Here is a 23651-nt window from a genome sequence, read left to right on the forward strand (position 1 = left end):
ATGCCATCTCCTTTGCAGAAAAGCAGCCAGCTTGTCTGGGTTTATAAAAGCAGTAATAATCTCAACAGCCTGAAGCAGTGAGCAGGAAATGTGTCATTAGAAGGCAATTTTATTTAGTTAGCACTGGTTCCAGGTTTGAGGAAGACTGTTTTGTAAACTTTATCTGAATTAAGAAAATGTGTAACAACAAGTCCTATTGGACTACAGGAGTAAAGGAATGCATTTCTTCTGTACTACTGAAAAATATATTCAGAAACATTAAGATTACTCAGAATATGAAATAAGTAACACACATTCATATTAACAGAGATATCTCAGTTTCTCAGAACAGTTAGTGCAAAGACCACAGCCAGTTATATATTAGGGTTGCCTGTCAGCAGATGAAGTACAGTGGGACCTCAGCATCTGTGGATTTGAGCATCCATGGATGGCAGGCCCACATTGTCCCCAGTGGAGTGCATGCGTGTGACCATGTTGCCATTAGGAACAATAGGAATTCACCTGGACTTCTGTTGTCCCCAATGGCAATGCAGCCCTGTGCATGCACTGCCATTAGGGACAACGGAACTTGAGCATCTGCAGCTTTTGGTATCCTTGGGGGTGGTGGTTTGGAATGGATCCCACCGCAGATACCGAAGTCCCACTGTAATTGAAATTTTTCTTTACAACTATACCAGCAATAATAATACCAGCAGCAGCAACAACAATTAAAACAACCCGTTAAAACAGGGGTAGGCAACCTTTTTGAGCCGGGGGCTGGGTTGCTGTCCCTCAGACAACTGGGGGGGCCGAAGCTGGGGGGGAGCTCCCACCCTCCGGGGCGGGGCCGTGTGCTGGGGGTGGAGCTTTCACCCTCCGGGGGCGGAGCCACAATTAAACCATCATAAAATTAAAAACATTTCTGGATGAAATTATTTAAATCCATTTCAAATCTGTCTGGTTATGGAACAGATAGCTTTGGTCGCCTTGATAGATTGGTGGCCTGTGCAGGAAACTAGATAGAGAGAGTGTGTCTCTGTTGCTACTGCTCTGTAATCATGGATTTGCCCTCTTGAATCTTTATCTTTATCTTTTTTTCTTTCTTTTCCCTAAGTTTGAGGGCTAGCCACGTTCCAGGTTTATTAGAGAATTGAAAATTGTTTAATTTAAGATATTTAAGTTTGTTCTCCATTTCTTCCATTAGGAAAATTGAAAGTTGTTTTTGTAGGAGATTGATCTCTTTGTTTATCTTTGTATTTGAGGGATTTTCTTGAAGTTCCTCTTCCTTTTTTCTCAATTTTTCCATAATTTCTTGTGTCTTTTCCTCTCATCTTCTCTTATATTCACTGTTTTGCTTTATAAAAAAAACCCCTCTCATCACCGCTTTCAAGGCTTCCCATATTGTGGTGTAATCAGTATCTTTCCCCACATTTTCTTCAAAGTACCACTTAAGGGCCTGTTTTGCTTTTTCTATGTTCTCTGAAGATTGCAAAAGTTTTTCGTTCAATGACCAATTGTTAGAGGTTTTAAACTTCTTGATTTTTAAAGATATGGGGTTGTGACAGCACTTTTGGTAGTATGTCCATCTTTAAGATTTGTACCAACAAAGTTTTGGAGACCAAAAAGAAATCAGGTCTCGAGAAAGTCTTATGCCTATTAGAAAAGAAAGTGTAATCTCTTGCTCCTCCATAAAGCTGTCTCCAAATATCTACTAGTTTTTGGTCTTCCATCAGTTTAAAAAAGGGTATGGGGAGTTTTCCTTGATTCTTTTTTCTACCTTTACAGTAAGATCTATCAAGCTCAGGATTAATAACTGCGTTCCAGTCCCCCATCATTATTATTTCTATGTAATCTAAATTAGACATCAAATTATATATTAAATGAAAAAAAAAACCTCTTTTCTCTTGGGGTCTGTGTATTCCTACTAGTAATATTTTTTTTACCTTGGAGATTCACTTCCACCCCAATATAGTAACCATTATTATCATTAAACACTTCTTTAGCTGGGATGGTTTGTTTTACGTACATCACTATGCCTTTTTTCTTATAGAGGACGAGACAAATTCATTACCTAGCTTCTTGTTCTTTAATAGTCTTATATCTTTTTGCCTTATATGGGTCTCCCGCAGACAGATAACGTCTTTTTTAAATTTCCCTAAATAATAATATATCTTCTTTCTTTTCTTCTCAGAAAAGGAAAAGGGTGCTCAATCTGAGGATAATGGAGCAGAGGACAGAATAGGGGAATTTCAGTACAGAATAAGTAAAGAGATAGTAGAGGAATACCTTGTTAATCTAAATGAATTTAAGTCTCCAGGACCAGATGAATTACATCCAAGGGTACTAAAAGAACTGGCAAATGTATTATCGAAGCCATTGGCAATCATATTTGAAAACTCCTGGAAAACAGGAGAAATCCCAGCAGACTCGAGGAGGGCAAACGTTGTCCCCATCTTCAAAAAGGGGAAGAAAGAGGATCCCAACATTTTTTGTCCAGTTAGTCTGACATCCATACCAGGAAAGATTCTGGAGCAGATCATTAAAAAGAGAGTTTGTGAACATCTAGAAAGCAATGCCATAATCACAAAAAGTCAACATGGGTTTCAGAGAAACAAGTCATGCCAGACAAATCTAATCTCTTTCTTTGATAAAATTACCAGCTTGGTAGATGAAGGGAATGCTGTGGATATAGTATATCTTGATTTCAGTAAGGCCTTTGACAAGGTTTCCCATGACATTCTTGCAAACAAGCTTTTAAAAGGTGGGCTAGATAAGGTAATTGTCACATGGATTTGTAATTGGTTGACTGATCGAAGCCAAAGGGTGCTCAACAATGGCACCTTTTCATCCTGGAGAGAAGTGACCAGTGGGGTCCCACAGGGCTCTGTCCTGGGCCCAGTATTATTCAACATCTTTATCAATGACCTAGATGACAGAATTGGGAGCATACTTATCAAATTTGCAGATGACACCAAATTAGGAGGAGTAGCTAATACCCCAGAGGACAGGGTCAACATTCAAAATGACCTGAATAAACTAGAAAGCTGGGCCAAAGCTAACAGAATGAAATTCAACATGGAGAAATGTAAGGTACGGCACTTAGGGCAGAAAAATGAAATGCACAGATATAGGATGGGGGACACCTGGCTGAATGAAACTACATGTGAAAGGGATCTAGGAGTCCAAGTAGACCACAAGTTGAACATGAGTGAACAGTGCGATGCGGCAGCTAAAAAGGCCAATGCAATTTTAGGCTGCACCAATAAAAGTATAGTGTCTAGATCAAGAAAAGTAATAGTGCCACTGGATTGTGCTTTGGTCAGGCCCCACTTGGAATATTGTGTCCAGTTCTGGGCACCACAATTCAAAAAGGACATTGAGAAACTGGAGCGTGTCCAGAGGAGGGCGACTAAAATGGTGAAGGGTCTGGAAACCATGTCCTATGAGGAACGACTCAGGGAGCTGGGGATGTTTAGCCTGGAGAAAAGAAGGTTAAGAGGAGATATGATAGCCCTGTTTAAATATTTGAAGGGATGTCATGTTGAGGAGGGAGCAAGCTTATTTTCTGCTGCTCCAGAGAACAGGACCCGGAACAATGGATGCAAGCTACAGGAAAAGAGATTCCACCTGAACATTAGGAAGAACTTCCTGACAGTAAGGGCTATTCGACAGTGGAATGCACTCCCTCGGAGGGTGATAGAGTCTCCTTCCTTGGAGGTCTTTAAACAGAGGCTGGATGGCCATCTGTCAGGGATGCTTTGATTTGGATTTCCTGCATGGCAGGGGGTTGGCCTGGATGGCCCTAGTGGTCTCTTCCAACTCTACGATTCTATGATTCTAACCTGTGAATTTGCTCCTTTTATATTCCATGATAAAATGTACATATTTTACCTTGTGTTGAATTTATTAGTGTTCCTTCTTTTTTCCCTTATTGGTCTTAACCTCCCCTTCTAGACTCTTTATAGTTACCTTTTTCTCCACTTCTAATAGATTTTCCTCTTCTAGCAGTTTATCTTTATTGTCATCTTTGACTTCCTCCTCTCCACTCAAATTGTTGTCCTGTCCTGTCTTGTTCATCTTCTTCATTGTCACTTAGCTGAATTCCTGGTTCTCTATAGGTCTTTTTATTCCAATTTTGCTCATTATCTTTATTAGTGTCATCATTATTTTTTCTTCCAGATCCATTCTCTATCTTTTTGCCATATTTTAGCCAAAAGTCTTTCGCTATTTGTAACGTGTTCAATTTGAACCAGTTCTGGTTCCATTTCACTGATATTCTTTCCAATTTTCCCCATTTGTAGAATATTTTGTATTTATTAAGGTTCATTGTTATAAATCTGTAATTCCCTCATTTTTGAAGAATTCGTTTAGGGATATCTGTGAAATTTTTTTATCTCACAGCCTTCTATTTCCAGTGGGCTTTCATAACTTAAGAATAATAGTTTGTCTCTTATCTTTTTTCTCACAAAGGAAATAACGATATCCCTGGGCAGGCTCTTCTCTTTTGCATTTTGAGAGTTAATTCTGAAAGTTTTGTTTACCTCTTTAATAAAATCTTGATAGGGAATTTCCATAAAGTCAGCTAGTGCTGGCACAAGATATTCATAAAGGTCTTCATTCTTTATTTCTTTTAATCCTCTTACGTTCAGTGAATTTTCTCTTTGCCTTAAATCATCTAATACTTTAGCATCTAATTGTGATTCCTGTTGCTGAAGAATTAAAGTAGATTTTTCTTATTGGCCTTGAGATTTTTTCCCCCCAATTTATCAATCCTTTAGTAACTTGACTCATTTCTTTAACCACCTCCTCCAAAGATTGTTTAATTCCTTTTTAATTCCTCTGTCTTCAATTCTGATTTTACATCCTGTTTTAGGGCTCTCCTTAGGTCCTTGATCTCTTGCCTGCAATTCTTTTCCATGTCTCTTCCATTTTTTCCATCTGTGCTGACAGATGGTTTTGAATTGAGGTTTGTTCTAGGGAATTTCTTCTATTCGGTTGCGTTGTTTTGGCTGCAGTAGTTCTAGTGTTCACTTTGGCTCTCTTTTTGTTCCTCTGTATTTCTTCTTAATCTTTTCCTCTTCTTCTTTCCTTCTCCACTTTGCTTCTGTTGCTTAACTTTTACACTCCTTTCGTCTCTTCGTTTCCACTCTCCTTATTTTTGTCACAGCTTGTCGTTTCAGTTCTCTATTTCCTTTCTGAGGTTTGCTTTTCACTCTATCTCAATTTTTCCTTCACTACTCTCTTCCTTCGATCCTTCTTTTCAGCTCTGTCTCAGCTGTCTTTATCATCGCCCCCACTCTCCTTCTGTACTCTGTCTAGCTTCTGCTTTCGCTTTCCACTTATTAACCGCTTTTACAGCTGGTGTCTCTCTAGTCTTAAGTCTTTATTTGTTTTCCTCTCAAGACTGTTTTGTATATACTTTTCGGTTTTGCTGACTGTAACAGGGCTTGGTGATTAGCCTGAATTAGAACAAGGGTAGAATCCCACTCTCTTCTCCCCGTTGACTGATTGCAAACAGCTGATAGCCTCTTCCTTCTAATGACTGTGTTTAACACTTCTGCAGGTGGGAGTGTGGGTCTCGTCTTAATCTTAATATGTGATAAATGAAGGTTGTATTTTATCTTGTATATTACGTAGTTATAACGCAGGTAATAACTAAGTTGAAAAAATAGATTGGCAGCACACTAGTAAGATGTTTCACAACTTGTCTGTCTTCTTATTTAAAATAAGCCGGCGAAGGCGCGTGTAGCCAAGGGCTTTTCATCCGCAGTTCGGCTCTCTCAGCTCCCTCCGCTTCTGTTGAGTTCTCCCTGGTGCCTACCCACTGCCTCACAGCGAGGAGAAACCCCGAAAAAGCAGGCAATGAGCCTCTGTGAGGTTCCACTTGAACCCCCCCCTTTACAGGGAGGTTTGACCTCAAGCTAGATGGCAATAGCTCTGGTTTTAGCCACGGAACGAGAGGTTTTTTGGCAGAGCTCCCGCCAGCAGCCTCCACATGCCTCTGTTCGCTGACCGGAAGTTCATTTAAAAATATTTTAAGTCGCTTTGGGTCTTCATTTTAGGAAGAAGGTGGATATAAGTGAAATTAATTAATTAATTAATTGGTTAACCTACTAAAAACAACAACAAATAAAGTTCCAGCACATTATACCAGGTTTTTCCCTGCCCTAAAAAAAATCTCTTCTCAAGGGCCTGCTGAAATAATACTTCTCCCCCAATCTTGTGATCTGAGGAGCAGCCTTATCTGGCCTCTCAGGAGAGAGACGAGCAGGTTCAGAGATAAACAGTGTGAACCACGACCGTTTGAAGGGAAGCAGGGGTGGAGGCAAAGGCTATTTAAGACCTGCTCACCCCTGTTTTCCCTCTTCTCTGAAGCACTGGCTCTGAAACCGCCGAGAGTCTGCATGCTTTGGTCGCATTGGGGAGGAGAGCTCAGCTGTGGCAGGGAGAGCTCTGGGCCAGCTGCAGGCAACCCACTTCTGGATTGCCCTTGGGGCTAAGATGTTTCGTCCAGGGGATGCTGTGGATTTGGTCTGGTAGTAGACCATCCGCCTGCTGTTCCTGCACATGGTCCCACCCCCTCCCCCGTGTTTTGCAGCTCTTGAAGAAATAAAGTTAATAGGTCGAATTAAATAAAGTTGTCAATTTTATAACCCAGCTCTCAGTTTCTGTTTTCGTTATTTCCCGAGCTGGTCAGCAAAAAGGGTTTACCTGCTTACAGAAAGTTATTAAGGAGGGTGTCAGTTCAGCTTCTCTGGGAAGGGAATTCCAGCATCTGGAATTAGCTGCTGAGAAGGGCCTCTTCTCTGTTCCCGCCAGATGCATCTGTGAGAAAGCATTGCTTCCCCAGCAGATCTCAAAACATGAGCAGGCTCATAAATGGCTTGGGCCCAGAGTACTTGGAGGACCGCCTCTCCCCATATAATCCGCCCCGCACTCTTAGGTCAGGTGGGAAAAAACTTTTGAGAGTTCCCAAGATGAGATACGTAGCGACTGCGCAAAGGGCTTTCTCTGCTGCAGTCTTGGAATTCTCTCCCTGATGAGCTCCGCTTGGCCCCCTCCTTGGAGTCATTTAAGAAAAACCTCAAGACTCACCTATTTCGCCAAGCCTTCCCCCACATGTCCTGACTGTCATCTTCCCCTGTGTATTGTGTGTTGTATTATTAGATTGTTTTATTGATTTTAACTGGTTTTAATTATTAGGAATGAATGATGGATTTTTAATTATGTATTGTATTGTACGGTTTTAATATGGGGGATTTTTGCTGTTTTAATTTCTATTTGTAATTTGTTTCGTACTGTATTGTATTTTATTAGTATCTTGTAAACCGCCGTGATCGAAGGAACGGCGGTATATAAATAAAATCTCAGTAATTCATTCATTCATAAGGGAGAATAGGGATGTTCAGATAACATGGGTCTGGGTCGTATTGAGTTTATAGGTCATCACTTATATTTGAATTGTGCCCAGAAACAAATGTGCAACCAGTGGAACTGTTCCTTTTATCCAGTTCCAGTTAACAATCTGGCTGAAGTTCTTTGGACCAGTTTCCAAACATTTCCAAACAAGTCAGCCCTGTGTAGAGTACGTTACAGTAAGTCAAATGAGATGTAACTAAGATGTGTCATTGTGGCTATGTCTGATATCTCAAAGAATGATGCTGTGTATTTCACATGGTTATTTAAGAATAAATACTAAGGAATCCAAACTTGAAGAATATTTTCAAGTAGTTTCAGTAGATGAGAAACAGTCGGGGGACATGTATTTTACTCAAAATGTATGGAACGTTAATCTATACCCTGCTTTGTGCAATTCAACAATATTGTAATATCACATCACTGCAGGTGTTGAGTATGCAACAGGTACATTTAAAAATTCTAACATGCTTTTCTTACAGCTTTCTGAAAAAATAGCTTATGGAATGCATCTTCCATTTGCATTAATGATAGATTCAGTTACTAACAATATGCTCTTAGATAATTACAGAAATCTGTTGCAAATATTGACAGGAAATGTTCAAGACAGCAGACAGACTTGTGTTGGTAAACTACACTGTTTTCAAAGTTTTACAGTGGTGGTGAGGGCAGACAAAATCTGCAGGCATTGAACAGATTATGTTTTTCACTGCATTACTTGTATCCTGGTTGCTGCTACTGTGTTCTCCTTCTACAGTTACACCAGAATTGTGCACTATCCACTGTAGTTACAATGGTGTAGTGCAGCAATAGAATTCAAATCAACAAATGCCTATCTTCTAGACTTAAGAGTTAACACAAGGCCTGTTGAATTAAGTGGGGCTAATTCTGAGAGAAATTGTTCTAAGGTTGCAGACTAAGGGCCAGTATAGACAGGCCAAAATAAAGCTGCTTAAGATCACTTTGGAGATATGTTGTTTAAATGATACACTGCATCTTATGAGGCCAGAAGCTGCGCCAAAGCTGCGCTTTAGTCCTTAGGACTGGAGCGTGACTTTGGTGTGGTTTCCAGCTTCTTAAGACACATTCAGCATTTAAAGAGCATACATCAAAAGTGACCCGAAGCAGCTTTATTTTGGCCAGTCTGTACGGGATCTAAGAGAAGTAATATAGTGTTGAGATTAAAAAGCTATTTTGATGTGGTCCAAATGGGAGTATGAAACAGTGGCCTGTTACAGACTGCCAAAATAAATCTGCTTCGGGTCTCTTTGGAGGTATGCTGTTTAAATGATGCATGCACCCTAAGAATCCGGAAGCTGCACCAAAGCTGCACTCCAGTGCTTAAGAATGGAGTGTGGCATTGGTGCGACCTCCGGACTCTTAGGACCCATGCATCATTTAAATAGCATACCTCCAAAGAGACCCGAAGCAGCTTTATTTTGGCAGTCTGTAACAGGCCAGTGATATTTTGGGAAAGTATAGAAGTAACTGTTCAATTACATTTGGGTGGGGATAGTCATTTGAGACACCGAATCATACTGATTTTATATTGCTGTTTAGGAATTTGACGTGTTTGCTGGTGTGGGGTTAGCTGCTTGAATTTGTAAAATATTTTGTCAGCTTTAAATTAGTTTTTTCCAAGAATCTTAAGGAATAGCAGAACTGAATGGATTCTGTTAACAAGTCATCTTCCTTCTAATTAAAAGTTTCAGTATATTGAACAGTTATTCAAGCTTCAGCAGTTGATACAATCTGAGACAGTTTGTGGGGTGAGACAGTTTGACTGTTATCTAAAATAAAAGAAGTTTTTTAAATGTGCTAAAGCCAATTATATGTATATATAATGTTTCTAGTGCATCCTGCAACCATGAATACAGAGGTTGGTTCAGAAGCAGAAATGAAGGGACCTGAGAATCTGGAAACAAATGCCGAAAAGGAAAATGCTGGGGATGCACCTGAATGTCAAAAAGAAAAGACATCTGAAACTGAAGAAGCTACTCCAACTCCTCAAACTCCAGCTAGCCAAAGTAATCCAAGGAGCTCAGGAGGGAAAAGTATTTCTCGTTTCATCCCCCCATGGCTTAAGAAACAAAAATCATACAGCTTAGAAGAACCCAAAGATGAAACTAAGACAAAACAAGTAGCAGCATCGGAAAAACCGACAGCAGAGGAATCTCATCTTCCAGAAGAGAGAGCTCAACCTAAGGAAAAATTAGAGGATACTACTGAGAATCTGCAAGAAGCTAAAGCAGATGATGACAAACACTATGTGAGTACTAAGGTACATTGTAGAAAGAAAAAAGATGAATGAAAACTTAAGACCTAGCATTATTATAGTGGCTTCAGTAGTACGTTGCAGTTTGCTACTGCTCGTTGCTGTTGTTGTGTTGCCTTCAAGTTGTTTTCAACTTATGGTGACCCTAAGGTAAGCCTATCACAGGGTTTTCTGGGATTGAGAGTGTGTGATTCCCCCAAGGTCACCCTGTAGGTTTCTATGGCCTACTTGCACATTTTGTTTGCATATTGTCAATCACTTGTTGTTGGTAATGAGGCATATTCTGATTGTTGCTGTGACTCATGTATGATCCTGATGCTCTTATCCTGCTGTTCTCAAATGTTCAAAGTGATGATACTGAAAGTCCTTACAATGAAATATGAAAATAAGAAATGCAGATAGAGAAATAATATTTCTTGTGAATAGTCACTCACCTTGTCTCTCAAATAGTGAGCAGGCAAGCTTTTGTAAACTGGAGGAAATGTAACTTTATTTATTTAATGCTCTATCTTTCTGTATGGGAAGCAAGGGGCAACTTTTGATAAATATCAATAACACACTACACTGTTATAACACTATTATTCCCTGTTAACTACTGTGGCTGCCTTCTTTGGGATTCTGGGGCTTGTAGTTTAGTGAGGTCTAAGAGCTCTCTGGCTGAGAATTCTAAAAGCCTCTCCCTAAACTGTAAATCGCAAGTTTCCACAAGAGGCAGCTATAGCATTTAAAGTTGAATAATAGCACTTTAACAATGTAGTGAGATATTATCGATAGGCTATAGATTGTGGCCCAATCCTATCTAAATTCTGCAATATAAAAAGAGAATGTGTGTGTCACAGCCATAGCTCCAGGACCACAAAACATAGAGACTTGGATTGTGGGTTGTATAGTACAGCATGACCACACTAAACTGCCATCCACAGTTTGAATTTCTGCCAGTGGCAAGCCCTGGCTTTTTCAATGGGTGTGAGTGGGCGTGCGTGCCCCTTGAAAAGAATGGGACTTAGGTCCCGTGTTTTTTGCTGGCCAGAACCGATCCCCCTTGGATAGCAAGGCTGTACTGTAAAGGCTGCAAAAGTGTGCACTTGGTTCCAGTGAACATGCTGTCATTCAGATAGGGTAAATACAAGCTATCCAACACTATCAGCTGTGCAATTTTGCTGGAAATCTTCCATGTATCAGACTAAGACCCATTCAAGCCCATGGAAAGTTGTGTACTTCTGCTAGTAAGAAAGATGGATTTTAATGATTGGACAGGTTAGTAAAAAGAATGCTCAATTTTTGCAGAATTTTTCTAAAAACTATAATACTGTGTTTGTTTTCTAAGTTTAGAATGTAAGTTTTTTTTTTCCAACCTCCAATGGACTCGCCAATGGGCAATAACCAGGGTTCTGAGTTTCCCGCGTCTCTGGCAGTCAAAAATAACTTTGTTCAAACAATCAGATCCTGGTTGAATAAGCAGGGAATGTGTATGTAGCTCTTCTGCCTCCACTTTGCACAACCAGGCTAAGGAGCCAAGAAGTTGCAATTAAACAAAACAATCAGGTTTTGGAAACAACACTGAACCTTAGCTTCATCTTACTTAGAAGCCTTAAATTGTAGTTTCTAGTTGGGATGTGATAGAAAACAGGCTCACATTTACACAGGGAGGAGTGAAATGGAAGCAAAGGCTCTGCATCTGAATATACAGAACTTAGCATATCTAAATAGTTATAGGCATATATTTCATTATCTAAATCAGTCCATTGTGGAATACTTCTATCTAGCTATTTTACCCAAACTTAGGGTATTGCAACTGGAGAAGGACCTCTGTCTACATTTTAGAGACAAGGCTGTGTGTGTGTGTGTGTGTGTGAGAGAGAGAGAGAGACAGAGAGAGAGAGAATGCAACTTTATCTACATCACATGCAGGATAGGACTGATAGTGTAGTTATCTCCCAACTGTATAAACTGTTAAGATATTCATAAAATATAATCAGACATTATGTTATTAATAATCATGATAATATCTTTGACCTACAGTAGTTTATTTTTTATTGCTTGTTTAAGAACATTTTGAAAGCTGTTTTTTAAAAATATGGTTTTTTAAATAATTGATATTTACCAATCCTACTGTTAATGAATAGTTAGATGTGGTAGAGGCCTAGTGGTCTGCTCTACTGGGTAGCATTTTTTAAGGTAATGAGTACGTTGGGCAAGTACAAGGTTACAAGTACATTGGTCAAGTTACACTCTCTTAGACTCAGAGGAAGGGAAAGGCAAACCCCTCTCTAAGGAAATCTTGCCAAGAAAACCCCATGTTAGATTTGCCTTAGAATCATCATACATTGGAAATGACTAGAAGACACAGAACAAGAGCAACAACAACAAATAATCCATAAAACCTGACTCACAGAAATTAAAGCTACTGTATATACTCATGTATAAGTCTAGAGTCAAAAAATCAGTCCAAAAAACCTAAGTTGACTTATCCATGGGTTAATGTACCTTAACTCTTATAACAAAGGAACCATCCCCTTCTTTAAGTGATGTGTCAAAATGTGAGAGCTAAGTTCACCCCAGGAGAACCTAAATGAAGCATCAAACCCTTGTACTCTTTCCCTTACAGTGCTTCTTCTGACCTTTTTGAATGTCTGAGCGGGAAAAATAGCAGTGTGCTTTGGCATCATTTTCTTTTCCTTCATCCTTTACATCCTTTGTTATTTGCCCCTAGGTTTTACCATTGACTTATATCCAAATCCATAAATTTTGCCCTGAAATCTGCTCTCAACTTATACATGAGGCCGACTTGCAGTCGTGTATATACGGTAGATCTCAAAATGTCAAAATTGCCGGAATAAACAATCAAAAAGATTAGTGAGCTAAGCAGTTTGTACTGGGTTTTATACATTTTGTTGATTCATAAGGGGATATTAGTTTATCCCAAATTTAGCAGCTAGGTACTAATTAATAATAATCCTACATTACCGTATATATGAAACTATAAGTCGATCTCATGTATCAGATGAGGGCAGGTTTGGGGGTCAAAATTATGAATTTTGATATGACCCGTGGATAAGTCAAGGTCTAAAGGATGAAGTAAAACAAAACAATGTCAAAGAACTTACAGAATTCCAGCAGACATAACTCTTTGTGCTCACTCTTAAGGCTGGATGGATGAATGAGTAATGGGGGTTGGTTCTTCCAGGATAGATTATACTTTTACGTTTCACCAGTGGATGGTTCCTTCTTTTAAATAGAGTTCAAATACAGTACTTACATTGACCTGTGGATAAGTCGACCCAGTTTTTTGGGGTCAATTTTTTGACCTAAATTTCTAGACCCATACATGAGTATATACAGTAAATGTTGTAGTGCATCAAATTACATTTCATTTCATTAGGTGTAACGTTCTGTAGATATAACATTAATGTGTTTTAATGTACACTTTCTTGCACAGCCAGCTAAAGAAGAAAGTAAAGACATTGTTTCAGAAATAAAAGAAGAGAAGCAAGAAGCAGAGGAAGGGAAGAGGGAGACCAAAGAGGTACAGACTGGTGAAATCAAAACTGAGAGAGTGCTTCAAAAAGCTCCTAAGAGAACCAGAACAGCTCAAGTGACGCTCTTGGATGGGACAGAATACAAATGTGACCTTGAGGTAAGCTAGTGTAACCTGGAGATCTTTTGTGTGGGAAAAAGTCTATGAGTTTAGTATGCTTTTATTGAACTGAGGAGCTGATAACTGCCTTTTTGAGTAACATTATAGTGTTTACACCACTGGTTTATGAGTAATGAAGGGTCCCATTTTAAAACCTCTATCTTTAGCATGTTACAACTTGCCTCTCAAGTATATTGTGAGTTGTACTATAGATATCAAAACAGAAAATGCAGTTGTGTCCTCCCAATTTCAAGCATTTGTGTTTAACCATAATCACATTCACGACTTAAGTTATTTTGTGGAGGGGTCATAATGCAACCTCCCCGCTAAGTCTGATGTTGATGATGATGAGCCCTCCCTCCAGTCCATCTGCCTTGGTCCAGGCCTCAGAGGGAGAGAAGAAGTGCTGAACCTGATCCCCTTCCCCACCACTATTCCATCTCATAGATGGTAAGCTTGAGGGCAGGGAATCGTCTAATTAAAAATAATAATTGTAAGCTGCTCTGATAGCCTTTAGGCTGAAGGGTGGGGTATAAGTACTCTAATAAATAAAAAATAACACCTTATTGTCAAAAATAAGGAACAGGATTATTAGTCATCACAATAATTTCACTGAGTTCCTTTGTTAACGACTGTGATGGGTGTCAGGGCACCTCAGAACATTTTTTTAATGGAAAAATTAGGAATTTTGATTAAAACAATTAAGAGTTACAGTTTGCATATGAGGAAGTAGACCAAATATACATCTACACTGTAGAAATAATGCAGTTTGTCACCATTTTAACTGCCTTGGCTGCAGTTTACTGCTATTTTGCTATTTTACTAGGGATAGAAAGTTTGATAGAAAGAGGGCACTGTGGATAGAAAATTTGAGGACTCCTGTTCTAGAGCATTACCTTTATCCTACCTCCTCTTCCCCAGCCAAGGAAAGTGGTAAACAGCAGTACTAGTAGCAGGTCTGCTTTCTCTAGCTCTTCTAGAATGCTGGTACTACCAGTGAGAACGGGGATGGTGAGATACATTTAAGAGATGGGTAGACTGTTCCCCAGTGTAAATGTGAGAGTCACTCAGCCTCATGTTTAAACTGCTACTTCCTTATGTAAAGAAATCAGCCATAAGCCAGAGTCAGATTAGGTATGTAGGCTGTAGTTGTGATCTACTATGAAGATTAAGGTCAGTGACTTTATTTTAGTTGTTTTAAGTCCTTACCTTCTGATCTTGCAGAACTCACTCAGAAGTGAAAAAACAATCTTCCTTCTGAATCACTTGTCAAGTTTTTTGAGTGCATATAAAGTACATACCTAACTATAAGTCGACCTAATGTATAAATTGGGGGAAGTTTTGTGGCCAAAATTATGGGGTTTGATATGGCACATAGATAAATCAAGGATAAATCTTAGAGGCATGTAACAAAGGATCTAAACGATGAAGCAAAGGAAAACAATGTCAGAGAGAGGCTGGCTAGCTGAACAGGATACTACTGCCTCTGTTTTATCACCAAGGCATTCAAAAAAGTCAGAAATGGTGTCGTGGCAGAGATTTCCTAGCTTAACATGGAAATTCGGTACCATATACTTCCCGTACATTTAGCTTTAAAATCAGAAACAATGGAGGCACTGAGAACTAACATAACCAGTTTTACCATTCTAGACTTCACAATTACATTTGCTTTGTATGATGGTCACATTAAAATATTAATTACAGTTTGAATCAGACTGCAGGGCATAATCCATATAGCTACAATTATAATTTTGTTTGTTTGTTTTTTTCTTGTTTCTTTACTCCTTAATTTTTTTTAACCACCTTGTCTGATGAACAGTTATGAAGAACTCAATACATACATATATACATACAGTATTGTGGAATTGTAATAGTATATGCCATCAAGTTGCCTGTCAACATATGGCAATCCCCATGAATTTCATGTGTTTTCTTAGGTGAAAAACTCAAAGATTTATCATTGCCTTCCCTTCTATATAACTTACAGCTCCCGATATTCCCTAGTGTTCTCTTTTCCAGGTACAAACCAGGCCTGACTCTGTTTAGTGTCTGAATTACAGGATCTGATGCCTTCAGGATGTTTAAACTACTGGCACTGTGGAATTGTAGTTAGTACCAGTGGTGGTGTTGCTTACATGCAGATTTTAGATTTAATTTTTAACTTTGATTGTAGCTTGACTTGTATTCATTTATTCAATATTGAGTCCAAAGAAAAGCTAAAGACAGGTGGCTGGTGGGAGTTGATTTTCTCACACATTCATTTTCTTCCAAAAGTATGTCTGTCCTAAATTGACAGTGTCCTAGAGACCATTTGAAGGTTTCTTCCAAGACATATCCAGGCATGGCCAGCCTCCACTGTTTTTATGATTGTGGCCAAACTTATAGATCTTTTCATTTTTAACCTACTGAGAGTATTTGATTAGGCAGGCCTATCTGCTGTCCTCTTTTCTCTCTATTTTGCTGTTGACACATGCTCAGTAAGGAGGCAGCTGCTGTTTCCCTTGCCTGTTGTAAGTAGGTACCTACTGTTACAGTAGGTTTAACTAGAGCAACAGCTCACGTTTTGTTTATTGTCTTGTCCCCTGCAGACAATCCATCATTGAAAGTCTGTTTCTCCAGTCTTCCTTCACCATTCTCACAATGCCAATGCTTCTAAAAGCAAAACAAAACACCTCCAGCTAAAGGAGGAAAATGAGTGGCTGGACAGGTGTAAAATGGCTTTGTAAAAAGGAGCTTCAATTTTGGATGCTTTTGTATCTGTGGTATGCCTGTATTTACCACCCTTTTACTTTTTCACACTTGTTTGTGTTACAACCTGCAATAGAAATGGATTTAATTTGTGTTGTTGCTATTGTATGTACACAAATAAAGGTGTAAAATATTTTTAATATGGCATAAAAGTTAAGTAAAGAAAAACAATCTGGAACTTCAAAATAAAATACCCAACAAATGCAAAGCTTCAAAAGTGATGTAAGAAACTTAGGATGAAATGCATAATATAGAATTGCAACACATCAGGCTTTTCATAGCTTTCAAAGAACTGTACTGTCGCCTAACATTAGACAGCTGTCCTTTTAAATGGCTTTGTTGGGAAAATCAGATCTGATGCCCTAAAGCTATAAGAAAGTAGGTATTCCTACAAAAGAGCAAATAGTAATTTTTTCCTATGCTGATGTTAATCCCAGATGCTCTCACTTGAGGGCATGCCTCTTTAGATGTGATTTTGCTTTTCAATAGAATCACTTCAGATAAGCTGTGGGACAGCTATTCTTTCCTTCAAACAAAATCCATATTATGATTATCTGAGTGTATGATGGTATTGATTAATTGTTGAGAGCATATGTGATCATAAGCCAGTTCACATTTTTATTAATTCAAGATTGTGACAAGAGAATTATTTCCTCTTAGAAAATTGGTTTTAAAGTCAGCCTTTTCTTGAAAACAATTTTCAGTGGATGTCTATGTTAAGCTATTGCAACAGAAACAGCTATTCCTTTATCCAGCTATAGTATTTCTATGCAAATTAATATGATAAAATGTTTAATTCGGTGGTACCTTAACAATTGACAGGTTTGTTGTGCTTTATAGCTTTTATGGTTATAATCTACTTCTTTAGATGTATAAAGCATTATCCTTAGTGAAATATATATAAACACACAGAGAGATATACATACACACTTTCGCTGGGAGATGGCTAACTTGTAAACGGTGCAATTTGTAAACAGAGGAAAAATAAATACAACAAGTGCAAACTGAAAATTATTTTCTTAACTGGGGCTATTCACGAAACTGTTGTTAGGGGATAATAGATTTCCTCATATTTGTTAAATTATATCTTTCCTTTTTGCTTCTTTTTTTCTGTGTTTAACTGCTTGAGCCTTTTCCCTTTATGTAGCCTTCTATGTAGCCTGTATTGTATATAATGAGGAACCAGAGTCACTGTTCTGGAAAACTGACATGAATGGTCTTAATGTTATGAAGTAAATAAACCACCTATTAAAAATTATCCTTCAAGACCATTGCACTTAAAGAAAAAAATAATGTATTATGTCAGTGGAATAAGCATAATGCAGTGGAATAAGCATAATGCAGTATGCCAGTTTAATAAGCCAAAGCAGAATACCAATAATCAGTGAAGTGTAATCATTTGCACTGGCACAGTTGCCAATCATCACTTTTCTGGCTAACTCTTAACCATTGGTCATTGTTAAGTGTAATATTGACTAGGAGTAGTTTTGACAGTCATGGTTAAAAACGGGATGTAATTGACACCAGGGATAGTTAACAGTGATGCCAATGTAACTCTTAAGTCAGTGAGATGGATAAGCAAATGGTGACTGTAGGCTGATGGAGGGAATGTGTTGCTCTTAATCCCATTACTCTGACTAAGGATTTTGAAGTGATGTACTCTAGGATGGTGTAGCTTTAGTCCCTATTTTCCTAAAAACAGTTTTAATACAATGTTATTTTATTTTTATAGATGGGGACATACTGTATATACTCATACATAAGTTGATCTCATGTATAAATTGAGGGCAGGTTTGGGGGCCAGAATTAAGGATTTTGATATGACCTGTGGATTAGTTGGGGGTAAAATTTACAGGCATGTAACAAAGGAGGTAAAATATGAAGCAAAGGAAAATAATGAAATGAATTTACAAAATTCTGGTAGAGATAACTGTCCTTGCCTTAAAGGCTAGGTGGGTGAGGAGGGAGCTAGCTTGTTTTCTGCTGCTCCAGAGAGTAGGACCCGGAGCAATGGATGCAAGCTACAAGAAAATAGATTTCACCTCACCATTAGGAGGAACTTCCTGACAGTAAGGGCTGTTTGACAGTGGAACACACTCCTTCCTTGGAGTGTAGTGGAGTCTCCTTCCTTAGAGGTCTTTAAACAGAGGCTGGATGGCCATCTGCGGGGGATGCTTTGATTGTGAGTTCCTGCAGGATGGGGTTGGACTGAATGGCCCTTGTGGTCTCTTCCAACTCTATGATTCTATAGAACTGTGGTAAATGGTGGCTATGCAATGTGTAGAGGAGCTGACCACATCCAGGTGGGGCTAAGAAAACGTGCACATGTCAAAAAGCTATAAAGGCAAGAGTTAAGGTACAGTATTAATTCTCTCACACAGATACACACATATCTTTTATATAAAAAAGGAACCATCTCTTCTTCTGAATAGAGTGGTGAAAGGAGAGAGTTTAGTCCTTCCTGGGAGAATCTAAAAGAAACATTGACTCCCTCTACTCTACTGGTGCTCCAGGCATTCAAAAAGGCCAGAAGTGACACTACAGCAGAGAGAATAGAGGAGATAGTTACTTCTTTTAGGTTCTCCTGAGATGGACTAAGCTGCTGCCTTTTCCCACTCTAATCAGAGAAAGGAACGGATCCTTTTTTTAAATGTGAGTTAAGGTATGGTACTTCCATTGATCTGTGGATGTCAACCTAGGTTTGTTGGGTTGATTTTTTGTCTAAAATTTTTAGACTTATACATGAGTACAGTATATACAGTAATGATAAAATCCAGTTATTTTCCCCTAAATGTTTGTATTTTTAAAAATGGTCCTAGAGTAGTTATATCAAAGTTCGTGTTGGTTGAATACTAGTTTGACTAAGCTAGATGTTGAAAGAACAGGAACATTATTATCAATCTATATATAACTTTTGTAGTTAGAAAAGCTTTTAATGTTCCCAGTTTCAGCCGGTGCTCATTAGTGAATGGTTGGTGAATTCTGTATGGGAAAAGCCTGAGGATGTGGACTTAGAAAAAAAATAATATTGTGCAGGATACAAAAACATTTTTCTGTAAACTCTGCAGATTAATTGTTCGCTTTGTTACAGTGTACACTGTTCATAGTCATAGTATATGTCTATAGATTAACCTCACCTAGTTTATACATGTAGAATGCTTAGTGTCAAAATGTTTGCTTTATAACCATTAAGGCGATATTTAAAACCAAGGCTGCATCTGCACTGCAAAAATAATCTGGTTTGACACCACTTTAACTGCCACGGCTCAGTGCTATGGAATTCTGGGCATGAATGGCCTACTGTTACTAGTGCAATAACAAACTGCAAAGCCCAGAATTCCATAGCGTTCAACCATGGCAATTAAAGTGGTGTCAAACCAGATTATTTCTGCAGTGTGTATGCAGCCCAAGGAGGAAATGCAATAAAGTTGTACAATTTACCCTAGTTGGTTGTCTGTTATGGCTCCCATCAAAATACTCACATTAGTAACATCATGTTTGTAGTTAGGGGTCCATTGGTTAAGTACTGTTTACTCATTCTTTCCCATTTCCTGTTGTTGCTTCCCACCATACTGTGTTGGATTGGGGAAATGTATTATCTAATAAGAGTCTCAGATTGCTGGATGCATAAATATGATTAACATTGACGGTGCTTTGAAATGTCAGCACATTAGCATGATGTATCTGTTAGCTTTCTGTTTGTATTCTTTGATGTTTCATTGTTAATTGAACAACTCAATGGAGTCAGCAATATGCTTACATTAAACTACAGTACTCAGAGCCTGGTTTGATATAAAGCAGCTTATATGAAGAAAGTTTGCTTGCAGAAGTTGCCGCCATAATAATAATAATAATAATAATAATAATAATAGAAGTTGCCATGCCTTTTCCTGGAAAATTAACTGGAGAAACAGTAGTTGTAGAAACCAGTTAAATGTTGTCACTTAAATAACTAAATGATTGTGACCATATTAATGTAGCTTGAGTGCGTTGTGCACCTGAATTTACTTTGAAATTCACTTCCAAGACTGTGAATGCTGTATCTAAAGTATAGATTGGCTTTTGAAAGCCAATTTACAACAATCCTTTGTTTGGCTTGCCCAATTTGTTTTTTGGTACTGTTAAATTTCAGATCTACTTGTCCAAATAGGCATTTTTATTTGTTATCAATGACATCTTTTTGAAGCTGAGTACCGTATTTTCTGGTGTATAAGACGACTGGGAGTATAAGAGGACCCCAACTTTTCCAGTTAAAATATAGAGTTTGGGATATACTCGCCATATAAGACTACCCCCTCCCAATGCACACCAAATAAAAATTAAAAAAAACATCAGATTTGATTTCAATATGGTAATTTTAATTCAAAGGCTTATGACATGCAGATATTCAGCAGGAAAATGTATTGTATACAAAGCCTGCTTGGATTGGTCAGCTCTCCCTGCCTGCCCAGCCCTCCCTGTCTCCAAGACTATCAGAGCAGTATTGCAAATACGGCTTTTTTTTCCATATCCCGGGCATCCCGGACGCCTGCAGCTTGCTCCGCCCTTCAGTTACATATGTGGCGACTGTAGATTCTCCAGCCCAGCTCGCAAGTTTCAGCACCTGCCCCATAAGATGACACCTGGCGTACAAGACGACCCCCGACTTTTGAGAAGATTTTCCTGGGTTAAAAAGTAGTCTTATTTGCCAGAAAATACAGTAATGTGTCTTAGGCCCAATACAGACGGTTGGGAAGTGCCATCGTGGGGCCACAACTAGGGCTTGGGAGAGTGCAGCAACCGCATGCTCCGTTCCCTAGTACGTGCAGGCAACGCTATTATTGAGCGGCATTGCCCACAAGGGGAGCGTGTCCATGACGTATGGGTGTCGGAGCACCCAAATGTATGTGCCAGGAAGGTGTATCAGGGCTGCATCGCAACCCTTATGACGTCCTAAGGAAGAAGCTGCTTTAGGCCTGCGTATTGTTGCTGTGCGGTTTGGTTGCTGTAGCAATGATGAGCAGCAAAGAGGGGCAGCATTTTGCTGCCCGTGTGTACCGGGCCTTATTCTGGGGCACCCTCCAGCTACATGGTTCCATCTTTAATGTGGCAGTGGTCCTGGTCGTTGGTTCATGTCTCCAGTCTTGTGTCCCTCTCTTGCCTCACAAATGTTAATACTACACTACTTGTGTTGTAGCTGCAAAAGGTTCAGATTTTGGAGCATTCTGGAATCTTGAATATGCGAGACTCAGGCAGGCTGTATTGTAAACATTGTTTTGCTTTAAACCATAAGGAACAGGACTTCACAACTTCATACTCACCTATGACAGAAGATAGTATAAACTTCTGCTAGGTCATTGTTCTATGCTCTACTCCATTGAGCAAGTCCTTAATGGAGCAGCAAGGTGTTACAGCACAGTTTTCAACTTCTGGGGCAATGTGTAGGCACTTCTTACTCTTGGTATCATTCTTTGCACAGTATTCAGTGCTACACCACCCTGTATTCAGTACCATGCATTCAATATGATAGTACCAGAATTATTACTGGTCCAAGATCTTGTGGTCTGTCTTACCACAATATTGGGAATATTGCTCTCTTTCAAGGTACTCCATAAGGTAATTTTGGTGGATAAGGCTATGATTTTATTGACCAAATATTTGAGCAAATCTTTCTTGCTTGTCAAAACTACTCAGTATGAGTCCATACACCATGCTTACTCTGCTCCTACACACAAGGAATTTCACAGATTGGACATGATGGGCCATAAGGTACACTTCAGCAGCAGTCATGTAGCTCAGAGTAGTGAATTAAATATGATCTATTGTGTCCAGGTGGCTTTCTTCCTGATGAAAAATAACATGGTTTGTATGACATCAGATGCCAACACCAAAGTGCCAACCTATTTAAAGGTTGGTTTCTGAGTCTGGTCTGTATATAGTTAAACAGTGTGGACTAAACTCCTGCTTTGCCAATAAAACCTACTGTGTGGCCTTAGATAAGTCACACACTCTCAGTCTCAGAGGGAAGGCCAAGGCAAATCCCCACTGAACAAAACTTGCCAGAAAAAACCTGCAGTAGTTTTACCTTAGAGCCACCAAAAGTCAGAATCTACTTTAAGGCACATAACAACAAGGGGTATGTGGGCTCAAGAGCAACTAACTATGGTTGAGGCTTTCCACAGGCAGGCCCAGAAACAGTCAGTTTCATTGTTTGTTATGCATTTGGAGTCTGATTGGTGCCAATCATGTAGGATAGATTTGTTCCAGATCTTTCCATCATTTGAGGCTAGCCAATCTACGGGGGGATACAGACAGGCAGAAAGGAGCAGCCAGATGCCATCCCTTTCTATCCCACACGGAGGCTGCAGCAAACAAATGGTGCGGCCTCTGGGAACCCTAAAAAGAACCCGCTCCCGATGGGTTATTCTTAGGGTGCACGCATGGTGCCATTGGCGCCCTTGCATGCACTGATGGTGTCCTTGCAGTGTGGCACCATTTGGATGCTGCTCCATGCATACATTGTCATGGTGGCCCCTGTGTGGATAAGGGCGAGCCATTATGGCATGGTAGGGCTCGGGAGCGTGCTTTTGCTCCGCTCTCCCGAGCCGTAATTTCGGCCCCAGGACGGCGCTTTTTGCCCGTCTGTATTGGGCCTACGTTACCTTTTGAGCATTATTAAGAGTTTTAGGGCTAAATCCAACTGCTCAGTCCCAACTAGTACAGATCTATTGATTCAGTGGGCTTTAATATGTATCACTTTACCATTTAACGGTTTTTATAATATGATTTCTATACTTGGGATGAGCAACTGTGTGTAGGAACTAAAGCAGCAGTGAGGAGCATCATCAAGGGTGGGGGCCCATTCTGTGGATACATGTGGAAGAGTTGGCCAACAAGCAGCTGAAAACAAACCCGGGTGGTGTGGGTGGCTTTGAGTGGGGGTGGGGGTGGAGGAGGAGGGATGGATGATATTTTTATTGTTTGGGTTTTATTGTTTTATTGTTGTTTTTTAAACCAATTTGGAGTGATTTTTCTTCCAGCAAGATTTTTTGAGGAATGTGTGGGCTCCTGATTTTTGTTTAGTTTTGTCATTGTTTTAATTTTTTGTGGGGTCTGGGTATTATCTAGCATTGCGTAGTGGTTTAGACTAAGACTTCCGCAGATCAGGTTTCAAATCATGGACAAGCAACATTGTCAGCCTATGAAAAAGATAATACCAAATCACTTTTGAAGAAATGTTGCTAAGAAAATATAAAAATACAATGTAAAATGGAAGAGTTAATTTGAACTGTTTCTACTTGTTTGCTTTGTCTGTTTTTGCCAAGCAACAGGAAGTCATTTGTTCTTTTAACAGTCGCTATCCTGTTGGCATTGTTTCCCCATCCCTTTCTGATAGTTGCATTGCTATCACACTTATGGAAGGAGAATAAACAACAATGTTACAGGAATCATGACAGTTTTATTGTCAGAGATTCTTGGAGTTATTCGGTTTTCAATGGAATAGAAATGAATGAATTCTAGAAATTTGTTTGAGATCATCTAGTTGTTCTGGTGTGGAAAATGAGGAAATCTTTATTTTATTTTAAGGTCTCTTACTGTTTTGTTAATATTTGTCCA

The 23651-nt window shown here is 39.2% G+C and overlaps 1 protein-coding gene across 12 annotated transcripts in view; it reads left to right on the forward strand.

Annotated features, from left to right (window-relative positions):
- Positions 1–23651, forward strand: part of LOC149311114 (band 4.1-like protein 2) — a 139072-nt gene that overhangs the window by 27403 nt on the left and 88018 nt on the right. For all 12 annotated transcript variants that reach the window (XM_089530378.1, XM_089530379.1, XM_089530381.1 and 9 more), the window contains exons 2-3: positions 9249–9664; positions 13110–13307. In XM_089530378.1, the coding sequence (XP_089386504.1) occupies positions 9263–9664; positions 13110–13307 (600 nt within the window). In that variant the 5' untranslated portion in view covers positions 9249–9262. The remainder of the gene's footprint in view (positions 1–9248; positions 9665–13109; positions 13308–23651) is intronic.

Source organism: Sceloporus occidentalis, unplaced genomic scaffold (assembly GCF_023333645.1).
Source record: "Sceloporus occidentalis isolate IW3139 unplaced genomic scaffold, rSceOcc1.0.p SCAF_6, whole genome shotgun sequence".
Taxonomy (NCBI): Eukaryota; Metazoa; Chordata; class Lepidosauria; order Squamata; family Phrynosomatidae; genus Sceloporus; species Sceloporus occidentalis.